The following is an 18445-nucleotide window of genomic DNA, read 5'->3' as shown; positions in this document are numbered from 1 at the left end:
CCTAGCACGACCAGATTTCCATAGACCTTTCATACTGAGAGTAGATGCATCAAAGGAAGCATTTGGCGCAGCATTAATGCAAAAGGACGACCAAGGAAAAGAGAGTAATATCTTACCACTCACGCGTCACCACAAAAGGAGAAAAGAACTATAGCAGTTCCCGATTAGAGACGGCATGTCTTGTCTGGAGTGCAAGACTCTTGAAACCATTCTTGTTGAACAAATTCGACGTGTATTGTGACCACAGCGCACTACGTGGAATATTAAACCAGAAAGAACCAACAGGCATAATGGCCAGGTGGATTGAGACACTGAGCGAATACGAATTCGACGTACACTACAAGAGCGCCCACCAAAACCGAAACGTTGACTTCCTCAGCAGACTACCAGGATTTGGAGAAACCACGAACAGCAAATTCGACCGTTGCCTACGATTCAAATGCGGAAATTTCGAAGACGTTGAACTGGAGAAAAAACAAGAAGAAAAGACGACGACTGACGAACCAATACAGCAAGACGAGAATACACCAAAAATAACCGAAGTCACCAACACAGGACATTCCAAACGCCGCGAACAAATCTAAAGATTCCAGACCACAACAACTGCATAACACTTGAAACACTGAACACAATCAATCAACGTACCACAAAGCCAACCGGACGCCGATCACAAACTGATTATCAACACATCACGAAACAACACTGATAGCAACATACCAACGTCGATCACAACACTATTACACATCACCCCGCACAAAGCTTATTTTGAAACATTCTCAAATTACTCGACGACATACAATACATCTACTGTGTCACAACCAAAATCACAATGGATAACAACATATACAACGGACTCAAGTATTATCTTGAAACACTCGAATACCCACCAACTAGTAGCAAGGAACTACGGAAAACAATTCGCACTCAAAACGAACACTATATCGTTATAAATGGAAAACTCTACCGCAAAGGATCCACGCCAAAAATGATCCTACAGAGGAGCGAGATCAAAGATGCAATCTGGATGGTACACAAACATCCTCTTGGGGGACATTTTGCATTCCAAAATACACTATTCAAGCTAAAAACAAAATACTACTGGAGAGGAATGGCGCAAGACGTAAAACAATTCATCGCACAATGCGACCGGTGTCACCAACACAAGAAACCCAACAACCAAGAAACACTATACCCGATTCCTGTTTCGAACATTCCGTTTGAGAACGTGCATATCGATATCAAACATCTACCAACAGCCCAGAGCCTACATCGCTATATCATTGTAGCTATTTGTTCTTTCAGCAAATATGTCGAAGCACGTGCCTTACAAGTGGCAAATGCAGCAGAAGTTTCTCTGTTTGTTTACGAATGTATCATTACTATACATGGCTGCCCACGTGTTTTGTGCTCAGACAACGGCTTACCTATCCAAAACAACCTTGTAAATGCCGTCTGCAAGCAATACGGCATCGAACATCGACTCACATCACCATATCATCCACAAGCGAACGGACTAGTCGAACGATTTAATCGAACGGTCGGAGTCATGTTGAAAAGACTCAATAAAGAAGAAAAGAAGAACTGGCCAATGTACCTACCTGCACTACTATTCGCATACCGCAGCATTCGACAAGAAACGACGAAGAGATCTCCATTTTACTTGATCTACGGACGAGAACCACATACACCTTTCGACCGACACGTGCAACCACAAACAAACATTGCAGATCTCCTGGAAGAGGATGATGAGCGCGACGAAGATACGATCATACTCGACTTATTTGAGGAACATATCACAAGACTCAATACAATAAGAGAAGAAGCGATTGATACAATCAAAAGTGCACAAGCGGCACAGAAACGGAGAATCGAAAAGAAATTACTGCAGCAAGGCAAGGAACTGAAACGCCCTTTCCAAATTGGAGATACTGTTCAAGTATACCAAAATTACTTGGAAGGAAATTGGGCAGGACGCCTAGAAGATCTATGGGAAGGACCATTCTTGATTCACAAGGTCAACAAACGCGGTACCTATCGATTAAAAACGATGCAAGGAAGATTCTTACCGAACCCCTACCATGGAAACCGATTGCGCTCTTATACTTTACCTGATACCGAGTACCGAGCCCCAATATCTCAGGCATCGCTGCACCATTACCGACGAGGTCGATGCAGTACCACCACAAGAAGATGTATCAGAATCAGACCAAGACGAAACAACACAGACGATGCCGCAGCAAGGAAAATCGAGAAGGACTAAAAATGCAGGAAATCGGAGAAAAACAAAGAAAAAGAAGAAAAGAGATAGTAGCTATCGACCTACTAGAGGACGTTCATAGAACAATAACTCTGAAATATAAACGTGCATATGCATAAAAAAGAATTTATACATTTCAAAAAGAACATATTATAAAATACGTGAGAAAAGACTGTAAAAGAAAAAAAAACATATATAAAGAAGAAAAAAACATCAATTCTATCATACCACTTGACATTGTCTGTACAATGAACAACAACAACAACAACACCCCAGCATCTTGGAGCAACAACAACACCGAACAAACCGGTATATTCGTCCAAGCCCCTTGGACAGGGACCCCTTCCAGCAACAATGACGAAGGCTGGGGACCAGCACCAACACACATACCAACCTTGCAAGAAGGAGGTTGGCAATACGAGCCAATGGATATAGACGACGAATGGGAAGATCAACGAACAGCGTCCCCAAAGTCGACTTTTACTAGAACATCAACAAAAGATGACGCGGAAATAGCATTTGAAAAAATCAACAGTTTCCTGAACGAGGACCTCGGAACGATTACAACGCTAATCAACGAATACTCTCAAGCAACACCACTCCTGGAAATGAGGGAACTGATCAATCAAAAACTTATACAATTGGCGGGACGTACCAACAGACTCGTAGCAAAATGCCGAGTCCATCCTCACCCGTATCTCACGGACGACCAAGTGCGCGCTATCATCATCAACATCATCTTGCGTAACACATTCACGTGGATTCCTACAAACTTATACTGCAAGGACTGCTGCCTTACGATGTTTGGTAGACATGATACCTCAACATAAAAAACACACACACACATATATACATATATATCAATATTATATCAACTATCATCATCCTGTAAGCCAAGAAAGGCAACAAGAAACTGTATACCAACGAAAACTCAAAAAAAAAAAAAAAAAAAACAGGCAAACAAACAAAAAACACACACACACATATATACATATATAATCCCAATTTATCATTATCATATTCATATCACTGCCAACAACTGTAACCCAAACAACACACACACACACACACACACACACACACAAATTATATATATATTACAAATCCTCCTATTACCATAAATAAATCTTTACAATGGGTGCAGAATATATAAATCGATCATAAATCACAATACAGTCAAACAAAAAAAAAAAAAAAAAAAACATACAAACAAAAACACGCATACACAAAGCGTAGCTTCCGACCAACACAGACAATTCAAACAAAGGACAAAGCGCCGAAACACACAGAGTGACTCTACGATCCGTAACCAAATCCACAACAATACAAGGGAGCGCCAACACATACGCAAAGCGACTCTACGATCCATACACAAATTATCAATGCAATCGAACGGATGGAGCACCGAAACACACAGAGCGACTTTACGATCCACACAATCAACACAACAAATCAAAAGGATGGAGCACCAACACATACACAGCGTGACTTTACGATCCAAGGAACATCACAAAAGAATTACAACAAAAATACGAACGGATGGAGCGCCGACGCACATACAGAGCGACTTTACGGTCCATTATACAACAATTTAAACGATGTGGGACCATCTTTTTCCGGGCCCGAGGAGGTGTGTTACCCCGAGAACCACCCATAACAAATAAACCAAACATACAAAAGAACCACACACCAAGCGGCAATCAGAATACAATACGTAACTACCGCAGCAACCGCAGCAACTCTACAACTCTCTTGCACCCCCAAATTATCAAAAGGAACAACTATAATTAGAACGAACCCTTTACCTTGTAAAGATTCGATGAACAGCTTGTTGAATAAGAGCATTACCGCAGCATCCGCAGTAACAACAACTACCGCAGTAACAACAACTACCGCAGCATCCGCAGTAACAGCAATTACCGCAGCATTGGCGTTGCGCAGCAACCGCAGCAACCGCAGCAACCGCAGCAACCGCAGCATGAATTATCTTAGACATTATTAAATAACCAGAAAGATATAAATACCCCATCATTTTTATTTGAATAAAGACATTGAATTTCTACCTCCCACTTTTGACTTAACTTTTCAAGTGTTGTTTTCAATCACTCAAGACCTAAACACGGCTTGTTTTATCTTACATATTGTTTATTGCTCATAACTGAAGCTAAATAAACTCTTATATTAAGACCAGACGTAACATTCCTGCTCTTATTTCTCATTTACTTGGACAGACGTAACATTCCTGATCCTTATTTCTCATTCATTTTGGACAGACGTAACATCCCTGATCCTCATTTCTACTCACTGAGCTTAATCAAGACAACAGCTCCCTACTATTTACAACCTTGGACATAACCCATACACATTTTTACCTTACTTTACACTCATATCACTTCACAACCCGTCTGTAATAAACGATATTATTACTGGTGCTCACTACAAAACATACACATAAACCGTTACGCAACTACCTGGAATACCCCAAATTCACCGTAACAGTATGGTCATTGCAAATGCTGGTCGGACAGGAAATTGGCGGCGACATAGGATGAATGGGTAATCACCCTCGGTTGTGCACATATTTATCCGTGGCAGATAATGCTCAGTACCTTCATGTCCTTCATCAATTTTCTTAACACCAATACTCCATTCAAGAAGTCTGGTGACAAAAACTTTTGTACCATTGCATAAGCCAGCGTCAGGATCAAGGTTCCGAAGGATGACCAATGGCATGCCAACTTTAAGCTGCAGGGAATGTGCTGGAACACCACTTGCGCTAATGCTGTTCAAGAACTCAACTGGATAGTTGGCAGCAGCAGCTTCTGGGTCATCGTGATCAATGACGCGGTCGTTCGAATTATATATGCGTGCTGTGCCAGGGAAAACAGAGAATGCTGCATCGTTGATAATGTCGACGTCGATATTTTTTGCTGCTAATATAGCTTGGTTGCTGAATTCATGTGGTTGAGGATCGGGATTGCGGATAGTAGGGTAGATGGCGTCAATCAATGACATTGGATCGCTTGTGTTGATGCGCCATTCTGGTGGTATCTCGACACTGGTTGTATATGGTGGACGACCATCCCCAATGGCGAGAAGGGTATCGGCAAATGCTGCAGCATCAGGACTTGCATTGAGTACTCGCATGTTGACAGTCAAATGCAGTACTTGAACTGCCGACCAAAAAGAAGCAGAGCGAATGCATTCTCCAACAACTTGGGACCGTGTCCCTCTTTTGACGACAGGGAGTAGCTGGCGAAAGTCACCACCGAAAACAACGACTTTTCCTCCAAACGAAACACGTTCCAAGTGGGGATCTACAGCACCCATGATATCCCTCAAGGATCTGTCGACTGCTTCAAAATTGTGCTTGCTGCACATGACTGCTTCATCCCAAATAATAAGCGATGCTCTCTGTATGAGATATGCATGCGGACCACCAAGACGCAAATTGCAGCTCGTGCTTTCGTCGGCATTTAAGGGAATTTAAAGCGACTATGCGCAGTTCGCCCACCGGGTAGCAAAATAGCAGCAATACCTGAAGAAGCAACGGGCAAGGCAATCTGATCGTGGGAGCGAGTGTGGCTCAAGAGTGCCTTGAAGAGCTGCGACTTGCCGGTACCACCAGGACCATTGACAAAGAAAATACGCGAAGTATACTCAGTTGTAGGAGCATCAATGGCATTGGCAATGGTATCGAACGCTTGACGTTGGCCTTCATTCAACGTGGGAGCAAAGTTTGAATCAGCTGGTGCTGTACTTCTATATTGTACTCGCGCCTTTCTACAATTTCCAGAGCTTCTAGTGGTGGCAGACGATCTAATTCGGTAACGAAGTCTTGTGGCATGGAGGGGAATTCGGAAAGATGGTGGCCTGTTGAATTCAATCGCATTTCTATATCACCGAGTGCGCGTTGATATATTTGCTCGATTTGATCAGGTTGCAACTCATCCTCATTGGAAAGTGATAGCGTTCTACGCATTTCGAAAAAGTAGTCGTCAGCCATTCGATCACGGTGGTTGTTCCATAAGGTAAGTGGGTCGGTTGGTGATGAATTGATGAGAATATACACAAAGAGTGCTCGAATTGCAGCTGCGGATGGCGCGGTAATGGATGCCTCAGCCAAACAGTCGTCCCATTCCAGATCTGACTCCAAAAAACCATAGGCGACGGCCGCTTCTTGAAAAGTTGCATATACAACCCCATCCTTTGTCCTCAACGCTTCGAAGCTTGTTGGTCCTTGGACATGCAAAAGAAGGAGACGAAGGGCATATAATGGCATGTTGGAAATTGAAGCAGCATATATGCGAGACACTACGTTCTGTACTGGTGGGTTGGTGTGAGGATTCCATCTATCGTTTCGGTCGTCCCAAGTATAGTGGCAAGGAATTTGCGTATACGTGTACTGACATGCAGTAGGATCCCAAGCACAAGGAGCAAAAAAACCGAGTAGCCTGGTCCCAGTAGCTGCAGCATTGCGAGCTAACTCGAATTCCTGAGGTGTCATATCGCCCCGAAATACCATCAGCTGTTCGCCAGGCAGATGGATGTCTAAGTGCGCTACGGTTGGATGGTGCATATGCACTCTGAATTCCAGCGTTCTCTAAACTGCCTCACATGGTCCTATGTATCGTGCATTCTGATACTCGACTACTTCATCAATGGCATCAGGTTGGGCAGCTGTGTCAGTGGTAGCAGTCCGCGTTCTCGCTTCAAGTTGCGCTTGGTCGGATCCCTTAGTGATGTACTTGCACAAATATTTGATGGCTCGAGCAGAGGTACAGATTTCGACGTTAATATGAGCATCATACTTTTGGCTAAAATACGGGTTGTAGGGAACGACATGTCGGTTGGTGGCGGTGAATCGGCTTCGTTGGAAAGTATGCTGGCGTTGATTTTGGCGTCGTCGATACATAGGATAACCATCACGATTCACGCGTGTCTCTAGAGAAAATGGCTTGGGATAATGCTGTGAACAACGACTGTTTTTCATACAAACAGCATCTGGTGCAGCATCTCCGCAAGGGCCATGTATCATGCAGGAAGTGACCGTTGCATACAATTGAGGGTGAGTCAACGGATCGGGTAATTCCGCACACACAAATCTGTCGTATTCAGTTGGCGTGTGGGGTCGGTCTTGCTCGTTTAAAATAAGTAGGATATGCACATGCGGCAATCCTCTTTTCTGAAATTCCACAGTTGCCAAATACCCTTCAACCCGACCAAAGCACTTCGAGTCCACAATATGGTGTAGCAATTCGGTTGAAAACTCGAGAACAAATGTCCGGTCGATCAAAAGCCTTTTGCCCAGGGAGCAGCTCAGCAACGATTTCTGGCCACTGCGGATTGCAGGTGAAAGTGATGAAGAGGGTAGGATTTCCACGTTGACGAACAATGGCAAGGCCGTCTTGAAGCATTTGTTTCATATAGCGTGGTCCGCCCGTAAATGAAGAAGGAAGAATGATGGAGCGACCAACTTGACGTGGATCCACAGCATCACCAACACCGCTATACAATTCAGCACGAAGATCTTGTTGATGTGTCGAAATGAAAAACAATCGGGCACTCTCAATACGGGCGTAGTTGTCGACGACCAACTGCTGAAACAAACGCCCGAAATGATGATGGAACGTTTGATCATCGCCACAAAACATCAGCATATATGCGCAGAAATCGAGCAAAGTGACAGTAACTGTTTGGTTATCTGCTGATCGACACCTCATTCTGTGATACCATCCATTGTCACCGTAAGGAAACATAAGCACATAATGGAGTGGCATATAGGATGGGTGAAGGGAGCTTATTTGGCGTAGTCCTTCAGTGCGGTCATGGATCACGATATCATGCGGTGTTGCCGAACCATCGACTGAATTTTCAACGACCATTGCTGCTACTTCGGGATAAGCTTGTTGATCGTATCGCCTTCCCAAATCGCTCGCTGTACGGATGACAACACTGATAGATCCCACGGGTTGATCGCCATGTGTTTCAGCTGCTGTTATGAGAGTTGATGCAAATGGATTGTGTTCCTGCATCACACGTTGCAAAGTTGCAATCGTGTCTGGATTTAATCCAGAATGCAACGTCGTTCTTCTCGCCAATTGTTCCTATGCATCTGCAAAGTATATTTGCGCGAATTGAGCCTGTGCGGTTTCAGGTGCACGCAACGAACCAAGACAGTGGTACATAGTGCCATTAATTCGGAAAGTAGTAACTCCATTTCTTCCACTTGCCAGATCACGATCCCAATTGGCGCGGATGGAGGCGAAGGCAAACAAATTGTTGTAAGCCCTAATGTTGGTATGGAAATCCACAGCTACTCGGTCCGTTGGATCATGTTTGATCAGAAGATCACGAAGTGGTGCAGGAGGAGCGCGAGGAAGAGGGAGACGTATCTTTCCATGAGTACAGCAAATGCCAAAGCGTGGTCTCAAGAGAGAGGAGGATTTGATACGCTCATCTATCCACATTCGAGCATGACAAAAAGAGCAGGTGGTGTCCATTCGAGGGAAAATATGACGACGATACAAAGTTCCGGGCGTATAGCAGATGTTTGGACCGAAAATATGTTCAGGTACGAAAGGAATAGTGCAGGCTTTTTGGAATTGAGCGCCATGTTGGGATTCAACGTTACTGGGATGGAAAGGACAGCTGCGGTTAGAAGAGCGCGAATGATCGGGTGATCCACATCTAGAGCAACTGCGTACAGAAGCAGTACTATTATTGCTGGTAGTGGTGTTGGTGCTTGTCGTCACATCATCGTTGGTTGCTGAGTCACTGACAGGAGTGTCCTCATCCTCAATAATGTTATCCTCAGCAACTATTCGAAATTTCATTTGTAAACTTTCTTTTTCCTAAAGGATGACATGGATCGCCTATCAAGGAAACACGCACTCTCTGTTGCTCTCTCTCTCTCTCTCTCACGCCTTATATGTATAGCAGCTGCAATACCTTCAATGGTGCTAGCTCGCAGTTCCACTGGATTCTCAATAATGATATTCATAGTGTCTTCCTGCTGTTCCTACGTTCAAAGGGAATAAGAAAGGAAAAATAGACAACATAAGCTAGTTCAGGTGCATACATTTTCAGAATCAAGAAGTCTGCGCCGGACATTGCGCTCATTCAAAGGACATCTACGGAAAGAAACACGTTGGTGAGTAGTCGACCCGCAGCGACAGGTGTGAACTTCGAGTGATTGCTTTTTGTGAAAAAAAAATTTAAAAAAATGAGTAAAATGCCCAGCTTTTGTAAGAAGTCATTTTTGCGACTGAATTTGGTTCCATTTGAATTCGAATGAAGCTTCCAGCGACACATTTGGTGTTCATAAGTTGTCTGATTCCGGGGCAATACCTCTTGAGAACTCATATTATGCAAAAACAACAGCTTGCAGGTGAAACAAATTGCTACATAACAAAAAAAGTAAGCTGGGCAATAGATACCAACGCCAGCCACAACTATTTCCTTTTTTGTACAATAATGTAAGGGCTAATCGATTTTTAATAGAAGATACTAAGAGAATCTATCAACAGCATCCCATTTCATTAAACATGATCTCTACCACTTTCTACTACTACTACGAAGTCAGCAAAAACACTTATCTGTGCGAAACCAGTGCTACCACCTCGACCTCTGGTGACGATGCACAAAATATTGCTATTGATATTGACTGCACTAATGGCAATGGCCAAAACACCATGGCTGTTGACGACATCTCACGCAGCGATAATAGCGACGACTACGATTTAACATTCGAACCTATTGCACCGGCTGACCACGTGTGGACGTTGATCAAGTATACTCCTCATCAGGTGGCAAAGATGATCAGTTTGGTGGAGTATAAGAAGCTATCCATGCGAAAAGCAGCCGAATTGACCAACATCAGTAATTCGCGCGCCCATCAGTTGTACAAGCAACACAAAGAAGACAGCAGTGTGACTCTAGGTTATAAGGCCAAGAACCAGATAAAGAGACCGCGCAAGATCGACCTCACCGACGAACAAAGGCAAATCGTGGATCTCTACGTCAAAAGCGTAGCTGAACAAAATGCGAACGTCGTAAAAGTCAAGGATGCGTAGGATGATCTGTGCCAGCAACTAGAAGGTGAGCTATTTATTACAACATGCAACATGACTTGAATACTCGTTTTATCATACTAATACTACAAATTTAAAAGGTTTAAAAATTAGTCAAAAACTGTCAAGGAGCGAATCCAGCAAACAGTTACATTCACGCTTGTACTACCACCAGTCCCTCCCTACACCGCCACCAGCGATATTCTGGAAAGTCGTAGCAAGTTTGCCGGTGAGCTGATGTCCTGTAGTCTAGACTACATCGAAGGCTGCATGTTCATCAGCGAAGGAGCGGTTGTCATGTCGGAGACCTTGGTCGTTGAAGCATGCACAACAAGGTCTGAGGCCAAATCCTACGATTTGAACATCTTCTTGTGCCTCACTGCAGGGGGTGTTCTGGCCGTTTCCCAAGAGGCAATGGTGACTGAAGCTCAAAGGAAGCAGCGACAGATGGAGAAGGTCGGCAAGGCAAAAGGCACTGCTCCAGACCACTTAATCTAGTTTGTCAGTGAGGTTTTCAAAACCATCAGTCAAGGCGAGTTTCGATGCGGTATTGGCATGGCAAACAGACACTTGTTCTGGGAAAGGCCGTTTGTAAACGCGGTACAGAATGCAGGCCATTTCCCAGTTTACATGCCCAACAATTCTACGTTCCTTGACCCGTGCTGTCCATGTTGGGAGGCCATCCAATTGCGCATACGACGAACGCCTTTGACGGATGAAGACAGCTTGGCAAGCCGTATTAAGGAAGCTGCAGAATGTATTCATTGGGTGAGCGAAGCCAAGTTGTATATCGATCGCTGCTTAGCAAAAGAGCAAATCCAGTAGGATTGCTATTATGTTTTTTCTGTACCCATTACACTCCTTTTTTATGCCCTCCTTTTCCACTTCTTTCTTCATGCACGCTAGTCGTACCTATGTCAACTTATTTTTTTCCATTCTACTCTTTCACTATGCACCTGTCCTTCTACACTAGTTATACTTATGCCAAACGTTTTTTTCTCTGTGCAATAAATATTATATTCAAGTAAAAAATGATGCCCTTTGAAGAGTCTAGATACCTGTGGCAAAAACACACTCGCTAGAATTTTCAGTCTTCATGCTTGAACTATGGCAGTACAGCTGGTATGGCCAGCAATGTGAGTTTACCTGGTGGGCGAAAAAAAAAAGAATGAGATGCAGGAAGGAATTGATCCACTGTAGATTCAGAAAGCCTTGTCACAAAATCGATTTTGAAGTTCTAAAAATTGGCTGTGTACTAGTGGAATATGTCACGCTGTTTATTGAATCTCTTGTTGTTATAGATTAAAAAGCTCGATTGGTGTCAGGGAAGCAAGCGTGGTGCGCTGTTGAATGCCCTCTGTCGCCCACGGGGAAAAGGAAGTTAGTCGTGAGGCAAGACCTCTGTGTAATGAAATTTTGTTGTGATGAATATAAGATTGATTCATACTATGAAAATAAGCCTGATGCGTTCTTAGACAGCGTCCATCGCCCATAGAAAAAAAGGAAGTGAGCCGTTAGACGCCCTTAATTTCTCACCAGGGAGAGTCTGTTTATCACGAATCATTTCTATTCTCCAACCAATCAAATACAGTATTTCGCACCAGTATTCATCTCTATATTACACCCCCTAGAAATTTTATAGTTTTAAACGTAAAATGCTGTAGCTTCAGCTTAAGTAATTAATGTCTTTATCTTCAATTAGTTTCGTCAATACTATATATCCCTCTCTCACTGCTAAGCAGTTGTTGTAATTACTATCTATCTCTAAGCTTAGTATGGATAAGTTGTTTTATTCTGTCTTCTACCATCCCCTATATGTATCCCTACTCTTATCACTCTATTAGTAGTAGTAAAATAGAGTGATTTTAGTTCGGTGTAGCACTGGTCCTAGTACTGGTTCAATAGCATCTAATCAAAGATGATGCAACAATTGAGATACGGGGGAAGTATTGACCCAACTGTAGATGAAGCAAGATGAACTATTATGTGTAGAACAGTAGTGCTGATGAGAGCTAAATTCTTGAGATGTTGAGGGGTCAACTGGAAGCCTTTATAGCTGATAGTGGTGGGGTGATGTCTCAGTAAACAGATACCATACTCCTGAATCCTTCTTTGCTGTCCATAAGGCATAAGGTACACTTAATGGATATATGGCTGGGCTTTATATTTGCTTGGTCTGGCGTCAAGTCACACTAAACTCATCACAGCACTGAACACTTCAGAATTTCTGACTCAGTGCTGTATCAATACAACTGCTGTGCCTCATTTTTAGTAATATTCTGCCTCAAAATTTACACATCGATGTCTGCGCGCATACAATACCACTCATTGCACTGTACGCCACTCAAAGTCGTATTTCAGCACGATTAACCACAGTACAGTTTGTACTTGGCACAGAAATTTCATTAACGTTTTAAATGTCTATACAGTTTTGGACCTTTGTTGTATGTGCAAAAACCAAAAACAAATAAATTAATTTTGCATTTCCCCCGTTAATTTCACTTTTAAAACGTAAAAAAATCAATGCTCAAAATATTGTAAAGTTTTAGTTGTGGAACATTTTTAGAAACAAATTACAATATTTTTTTACACGTAAAAAAAAAAACTTAAAAGTTAAAAAAACATGTTTATTAAAACAAGTTTACATAATTTTTTATTAATATAAAAATAATTGCATTTATTACTTTTTAAAAAAATAACCCGTTCCAAACCGCCTGTTTTGCACGTTACCGACGTCCGTGCGCCTATATAAAAAACCCCATGCGAACGGGCTTACTTATAAAGCGACGTCTTACCGCGTACTCCAAATCATTTATGCACCGACGCCTACTTAAAAAGTGACGTCCATGCGCCTACTCTAAGAACTCCATGCAATGACGCCTACTTATAAAGCGACGTCTTACCGCGTACACCAAATCATTCATGCACCGACGCCTACTTAAAAAGTGACGTCCACGCGCCTACTCTAAGAACTTCATGCAATGACGCCTACTTATAAAGCGACGTCTTGCCGTGTACTCCAAATTATTCATGCAATGACGCCTACTTAAAAAGCGACGTCCATGCGCCTACTCTAAGAACTCCATGCAATGACGCTTACTTAGAAAGTGACATCCATACTGCCCACTCTAGTAATTTTTCTTACTTAGTAGTAAAGATCTTGGTTTTTTTTTTAACATCAGTACATCTGCCATGGCAAGTTAACATTTGCAAATCCATCACACACAGTGGCAAGCTTTGCCATATTTCTCTACAATAAAATGAAAGAGAGAGAAAAATGAACGACAACCATTTAATTTATTAAGAAAACAGAATTGAAGTATAAGTTTCTTTTTTTTTCTCTAAATGGGTGAGATTAGGGATCGGCATTGAATCCAGATTCGTCGATCTGTTTCGTTTCGAATGAGAAGAAAGCGGATTCGAGCGAGGGCTTTTACGGATCCAAACGTATTCAGATTGAGCTTGAGCGATCCGGATTCAAACTGGATTGGAAGGTGCCATTCCAGATTGATCCGTTTGATCCGTTTTATTTCCATTGCAATTCCCATAGTTAGCTTTGTAATTGGTAGATTGTTAAGGAATGCGAAAGAAAGTGCGAAACTGAATGGAAGAATAGGGGGAACAGAATTTATGCATTTTTATATACTACATACACTAGGTCAAAAAAGTGTCCCAATGATTGGGACATTTAACTACTTTCTCACATTTCTATTGATCAACATCCACCTGCCTCGCTTCGCTCGGCTGAATGAGCCCCTTCGCTGCGCTCCGGGTCATTCAATGGATTGGATGTTTCCTGGGGGTTCCCCCCCACACCCCCTTCTAAACCCTATCCAAAGCTCGCTTCGCGAGCTTATTTATTGCTATGACTACATATAACCCTAAACGTTATCATTATTGCTATGACACGAAACCCTACTACACGTTGGTTTGTCAAATTAAAAGGGATGACAGAAGAACTTTTGACTAGTACTTCACTGTTAATGCGAGGATAACTTATTTGTTGCTATCGACAGCTCTTACATATTTTTGAAAGTTCATCAATGTGTCCGCTTTCATTTGAACATCATGGTAAATTATTGCTGCTTGTCGTAATTAGCTGAAAGGTGACGGCAGCTTCGCGTAGTTCTATATCTTATTGTTTCGCGTCAGATCTACTTACGAAAGATACCGTGAAGAGGTAAGAATATTCTATTGCACGTTAAATGATAATAAGTGAAAATAAGAGTTTAGAAGCAAAAAGAAAAAGAGCAGAAAAGGGCTTAAGGTGATGGAGGTGGAAATGCGGTGATTGTTGTTGTGGGAGAGGTTGGTGGTGAATTTTCGGCTTGTTCAGGTACAGAGGCCGGCGGATGCAAGAGAACTTCTTGGTAGACGATGTTGGTGGTTTGTGGTGGTCCAGACCCTGAGAGATCGATGGCAACGCGAAGATTGTTAGGGTCAGTTGCCTGAGATAGCGCAACATATAGTTGGCCATGAGCAAAGACATCTTCTGCAAGGCGGACACCGACATATTGCAGGGTTTGCCCTTGCGCTTTGTGGATGGTCATAGCAAAGGCAGGGCGGACAGGGAATTGGCGGCGGCAGAGGATGAAGGGATAATCTCCTTCCATTGTACACATATTGATACGTGGAAGGAAAAATTCCGGGCCACGATGCCCTTGGTCAATTCTTTTCACAGCAATACACCGATCAAGAAGCCTTGTCACGAACAATTTTGTGCCATTGCATAGGCCGGCGTCGGGATCCAAGTTGCGCATGAGCACTACAGGCATGCCAGGCTTGAGCTGTAACGTATGGCTAGGTATGCCATTAGTGCTGAGACTGTTTAAAAACTCGACGGGATAGTTGACCACTGCTGCTTCTGGGTCATCAGCGTCTATGATACGGTCATTGGCAGCATAATCGCGCCCTTCACCTGGAAAAATACCGTAGGCTGCCTCGTTAATCGCATCGACGTCGACGTTTTTTGCTGCCAATATGGCGCGAGCGTTGAAATCTTCAGGTTGCGGCTGTGGATTGCATATGTTGGGATATATGGCGTCTATAAGACCCATGGTGTCTGCTGCATCCATACGCCATTCCTGAGAAATTTCTACGCTTTCTGTATATGGAGCACGTCCATCGCCAATGGCAAGAAGTGTCTCAGCAAATGCGGGAGCAGCAGGACCGGCGTAACGTACACGCATGTTGATGGTCAAATGCAATACTTGAACATCACTCCAAAAAGAAGCAGAACAGATGCAATCACCAACAATTTCGGACCGAGTCCCTTTCTTGACGACGGGCAGCAACTGGCGAAAATCACCACCAAAAACGACAACTTTTCCACCAAAAGCAACATTGCTCAGGCGAGGGTCAACGGCACCCATGACATCACGAAGTGATCTGTCAACAGCCTCAAAATTCCATTTGCTGCACATAACAGCTTCATCCCAGATGATAAGAGAGGTACTCTGTATCAAGTGGGCATGAGGACCACCGAGACGAATATTGCAGGAAGTGGACGCGTCTGCATTTAACGGAATCTTGAAGCGGCTATGTGCCGTACGTCCGCCGGGAAGCAGGATTGCAGCAATGCCGGAAGAAGCAACAGGTAGTGCAATCATGTCGCGGGAGCGCGTATGGCTCAGAAGCGTCTTGAACAGCTGAGACTTGCCAGTTCCTCCAGGTCCATTCACAAAAAAAACGCGTGGGCTATAATCGTCGTCAGGTCGGCTGATGGCAGTGGAGATGGTGTCAAAGGCGTGTCGTTGATCGTCGTTTAATGTTGGCAACAGCGTCTGAAGAAGATGACGCTGCTCTTCCTGATCGTACTCGCGCCGTTCGACAATCTCGAGTGCTTCCAAAGGAGGCAACAGATCAAGTTCGGTGACAAACTCTTGAGGGAGAGAGGGGAATTCTGACAGATGATGACCGGTTGCTTGTAAACGTGACTCGATGTCACCAAGTGCTCTTTGGTAAACCTGGTCTAGTTGATCGGGTGTCAATTCGGCCTCATTTGGCATAGAGAGCGACCTGCGCATCTCAAAAAAGTAGTTGTCGGCCATTCGATCGCGATAGGTGTTCCATAAGGACAGCGGATCAGCAGGCGAGCAACTGGTAAGTATGCACACAAAAAGTGCGCGGATTGCGGATGCAGATGGTGCTACTGCTGATGCTTCTTCTAAGCAACGATTCCATTCATCGTCTGACTCTAGAAGACCACGTGCTAACGCTGCTTGCTGGAATGTTGGATGGTTCACGCCATCGCTGTCTCGTTTGAGATCGTCAAAGCTTCTTGGTCCAGCCACAGAAAGCAAAAGAAGACGAAGACAGTACAACTCCATATCGGACAGAGAGGCAGAGTAGATGCGCGTCACTACATTCTTAAAAGGGGGATTGGAGCGGCAGTCCCATCGACGCTCTTGGGCATTCCAAGTGTAATGACAGGGAATCTGCGGATACTTGAATTGCTGGGCGGATTCGTCCCGACGACAAAGAGCAAAAAAGCCCAAAAGCCTGGTACCCTCCCTTGCAGCCTCGCGAGCAGCTGCTAATTGCTCTGGTGTCATAGTGTCGCGGAAACGCACCAATTGTTGTTCTGGCAGGTGAATGTCGAGACGTACAACCATGGGATCATGCATGTGCACACGAAACTCTAAAGCTCGCCATACTGCCTCACAGGGTCCAATATATCGCGCGTTCTGATAATCAGTGACTTCATTGGTCTGCTCAGCAGCTGGGTGGTAGGTGTAGTGGTTGTGGTGGTGGAATTGGCTGTGGCAGTGGTAGTAGTGGGAGGAGTAGAACGGGTTGTTTCCAACTGCGCTCTGTCGGATCCTTTGGTGATGTACTTGCAAAGGTATTTGATTGCCCGAGCAGAGGTATAGATCTCGACGTTGATATGCGCGTTGTACTTGTGACAGAGGTAGGGGTTATACGGGACGACGTGTTGGTTAGTAGCGGTGAAACCCGATCGCTCAAAAACGTGCTGACGTTGGGGATTGAAAACCCTTTTATATAGAGGGTAACCGTCACGATTTACGCGAGTCTCGTTGTTGTACGGCTTTGGATAGCCCTGGGAGCATCGACCATTCTGCATACAGACGGCATTGGGGTTATCGTTGCCACAGGGACCGTGTATCATGCTTGATGTTACTGTGTGGAACAGCTGCGGCTGTCTCACAGGGTCTGGTAACTCAGCTGATACAAATCGGTCATAGTCAGTTGGCGTGTGAGGGCGGTCTTGCTCGTTCAGGATCAACAGAATGTGGATATGAGGTAAACCTCGCTTCTGGAATTCGACAGTGGCGACATAGCCCTCAACACGACCAAAGCACTTAGATTCCTTGTCATGCTTGAGCAACTCGGTAATCTTCAAATGGAATATGCGGGAACAGATGTCGGGACGATCATACGCCTTTTGCCCAGGATGGAGCTCAGCAAGAATCTCTGGCCATTTGGGATTGCACGTAAACGTGATGAATAGCGTTGGTGTTCCTCTTTGGCGAATAATTACGAGGCCATCTTGAAGCATTTGCTTCATATACCGCGGACCACCCGTAAACGACGATGGCAAAATCACAGCACGACCGACTTGGCGCGGATCTACACCATCACTGATACCACCATACAGTTCGGAACGCAAAGTGTCTTGATTCAACGAAATGAAAAGCAGGCGAGATGCTTCAATTCTTGCATAATTGTCGACAACCAATTGCTGGAACAATCGACCAAAATGATGATCGAAAGTCTCATTGTCGCCACCGCGAACCATGAGCATATATGCGCAATAGTCGAGCAATGTCACTGTATGCATATTACCATCCACTCCTTCACACCGCATGCCCGCGAACCAGCCATGGTCACCAAATGGATACATGAGGACATAATGAAGCGGAAGATAGGATGAGTGAAGGGAGCTAACGTACTGCAAACCTCGGGTACGGTCATGGATGACGATGTCGTGTGGTGTGGTTGACCCATCCACCCTATTTTCCACAACCATTGCTGCGACCTCTGGATATGTTTGTTGATCGTAGCGGCGTCCCAGATCCGATGCGCCACGAATGACGACGCTTAGTGATCCAATTGGACGATCACCAAGGCGTTGGGCGCCAGATGTCAGAGTGCG

General features: G+C 44.2%; 3 protein-coding genes across 3 annotated transcripts; 2 read left to right on the top strand and 1 right to left on the bottom strand.

The window, feature by feature from the left end:
- Positions 1-2430: 2430 nt before the first annotated feature.
- BDB00DRAFT_858302 (uncharacterized protein) lies at positions 2431-3210 on the top strand. The gene has a single exon (XM_053125858.1). The coding sequence runs from the start codon at positions 2506-2508 to the stop codon at positions 3085-3087; it is 582 nt and encodes a 193-aa protein (XP_052973068.1). The 5' UTR covers positions 2431-2505; the 3' UTR covers positions 3088-3210.
- A 679-nt stretch (positions 3211-3889) lies between these two features.
- Positions 3890-4236, bottom strand: BDB00DRAFT_858296 (uncharacterized protein; the record flags this gene model as incomplete). Its single annotated transcript, XM_053125857.1, has 1 exon — positions 3890-4236. The coding sequence occupies exon 1, from the start codon at positions 4100-4102 to the stop codon at positions 3893-3895; it is 210 nt and encodes a 69-aa protein (XP_052973067.1). The 5' UTR covers positions 4103-4236.
- A 5568-nt stretch (positions 4237-9804) lies between these two features.
- Positions 9805-10827, top strand: BDB00DRAFT_793166 (uncharacterized protein; the record flags this gene model as incomplete). Its single annotated transcript, XM_053121189.1, has 2 exons — positions 9805-10311; positions 10444-10827. The coding sequence occupies 2 exons, from the start codon at positions 9805-9807 to the stop codon at positions 10825-10827; spliced, it is 891 nt and encodes a 296-aa protein (XP_052973066.1).
- Positions 10828-18445: the final 7618 nt, after the last annotated feature.

The sequence above is a fragment of the Zychaea mexicana genome (genome assembly GCF_025766255.1).
Source record: "Zychaea mexicana strain RSA 1403 chromosome Unknown BDB00scaffold_167, whole genome shotgun sequence".
Taxonomy (NCBI): Eukaryota; Fungi; Mucoromycota; class Mucoromycetes; order Mucorales; family Lichtheimiaceae; genus Zychaea; species Zychaea mexicana.
Note: the sequence above shows the minus strand (reverse complement) of the source record. Positions and strands in the feature narration are given on the sequence as shown.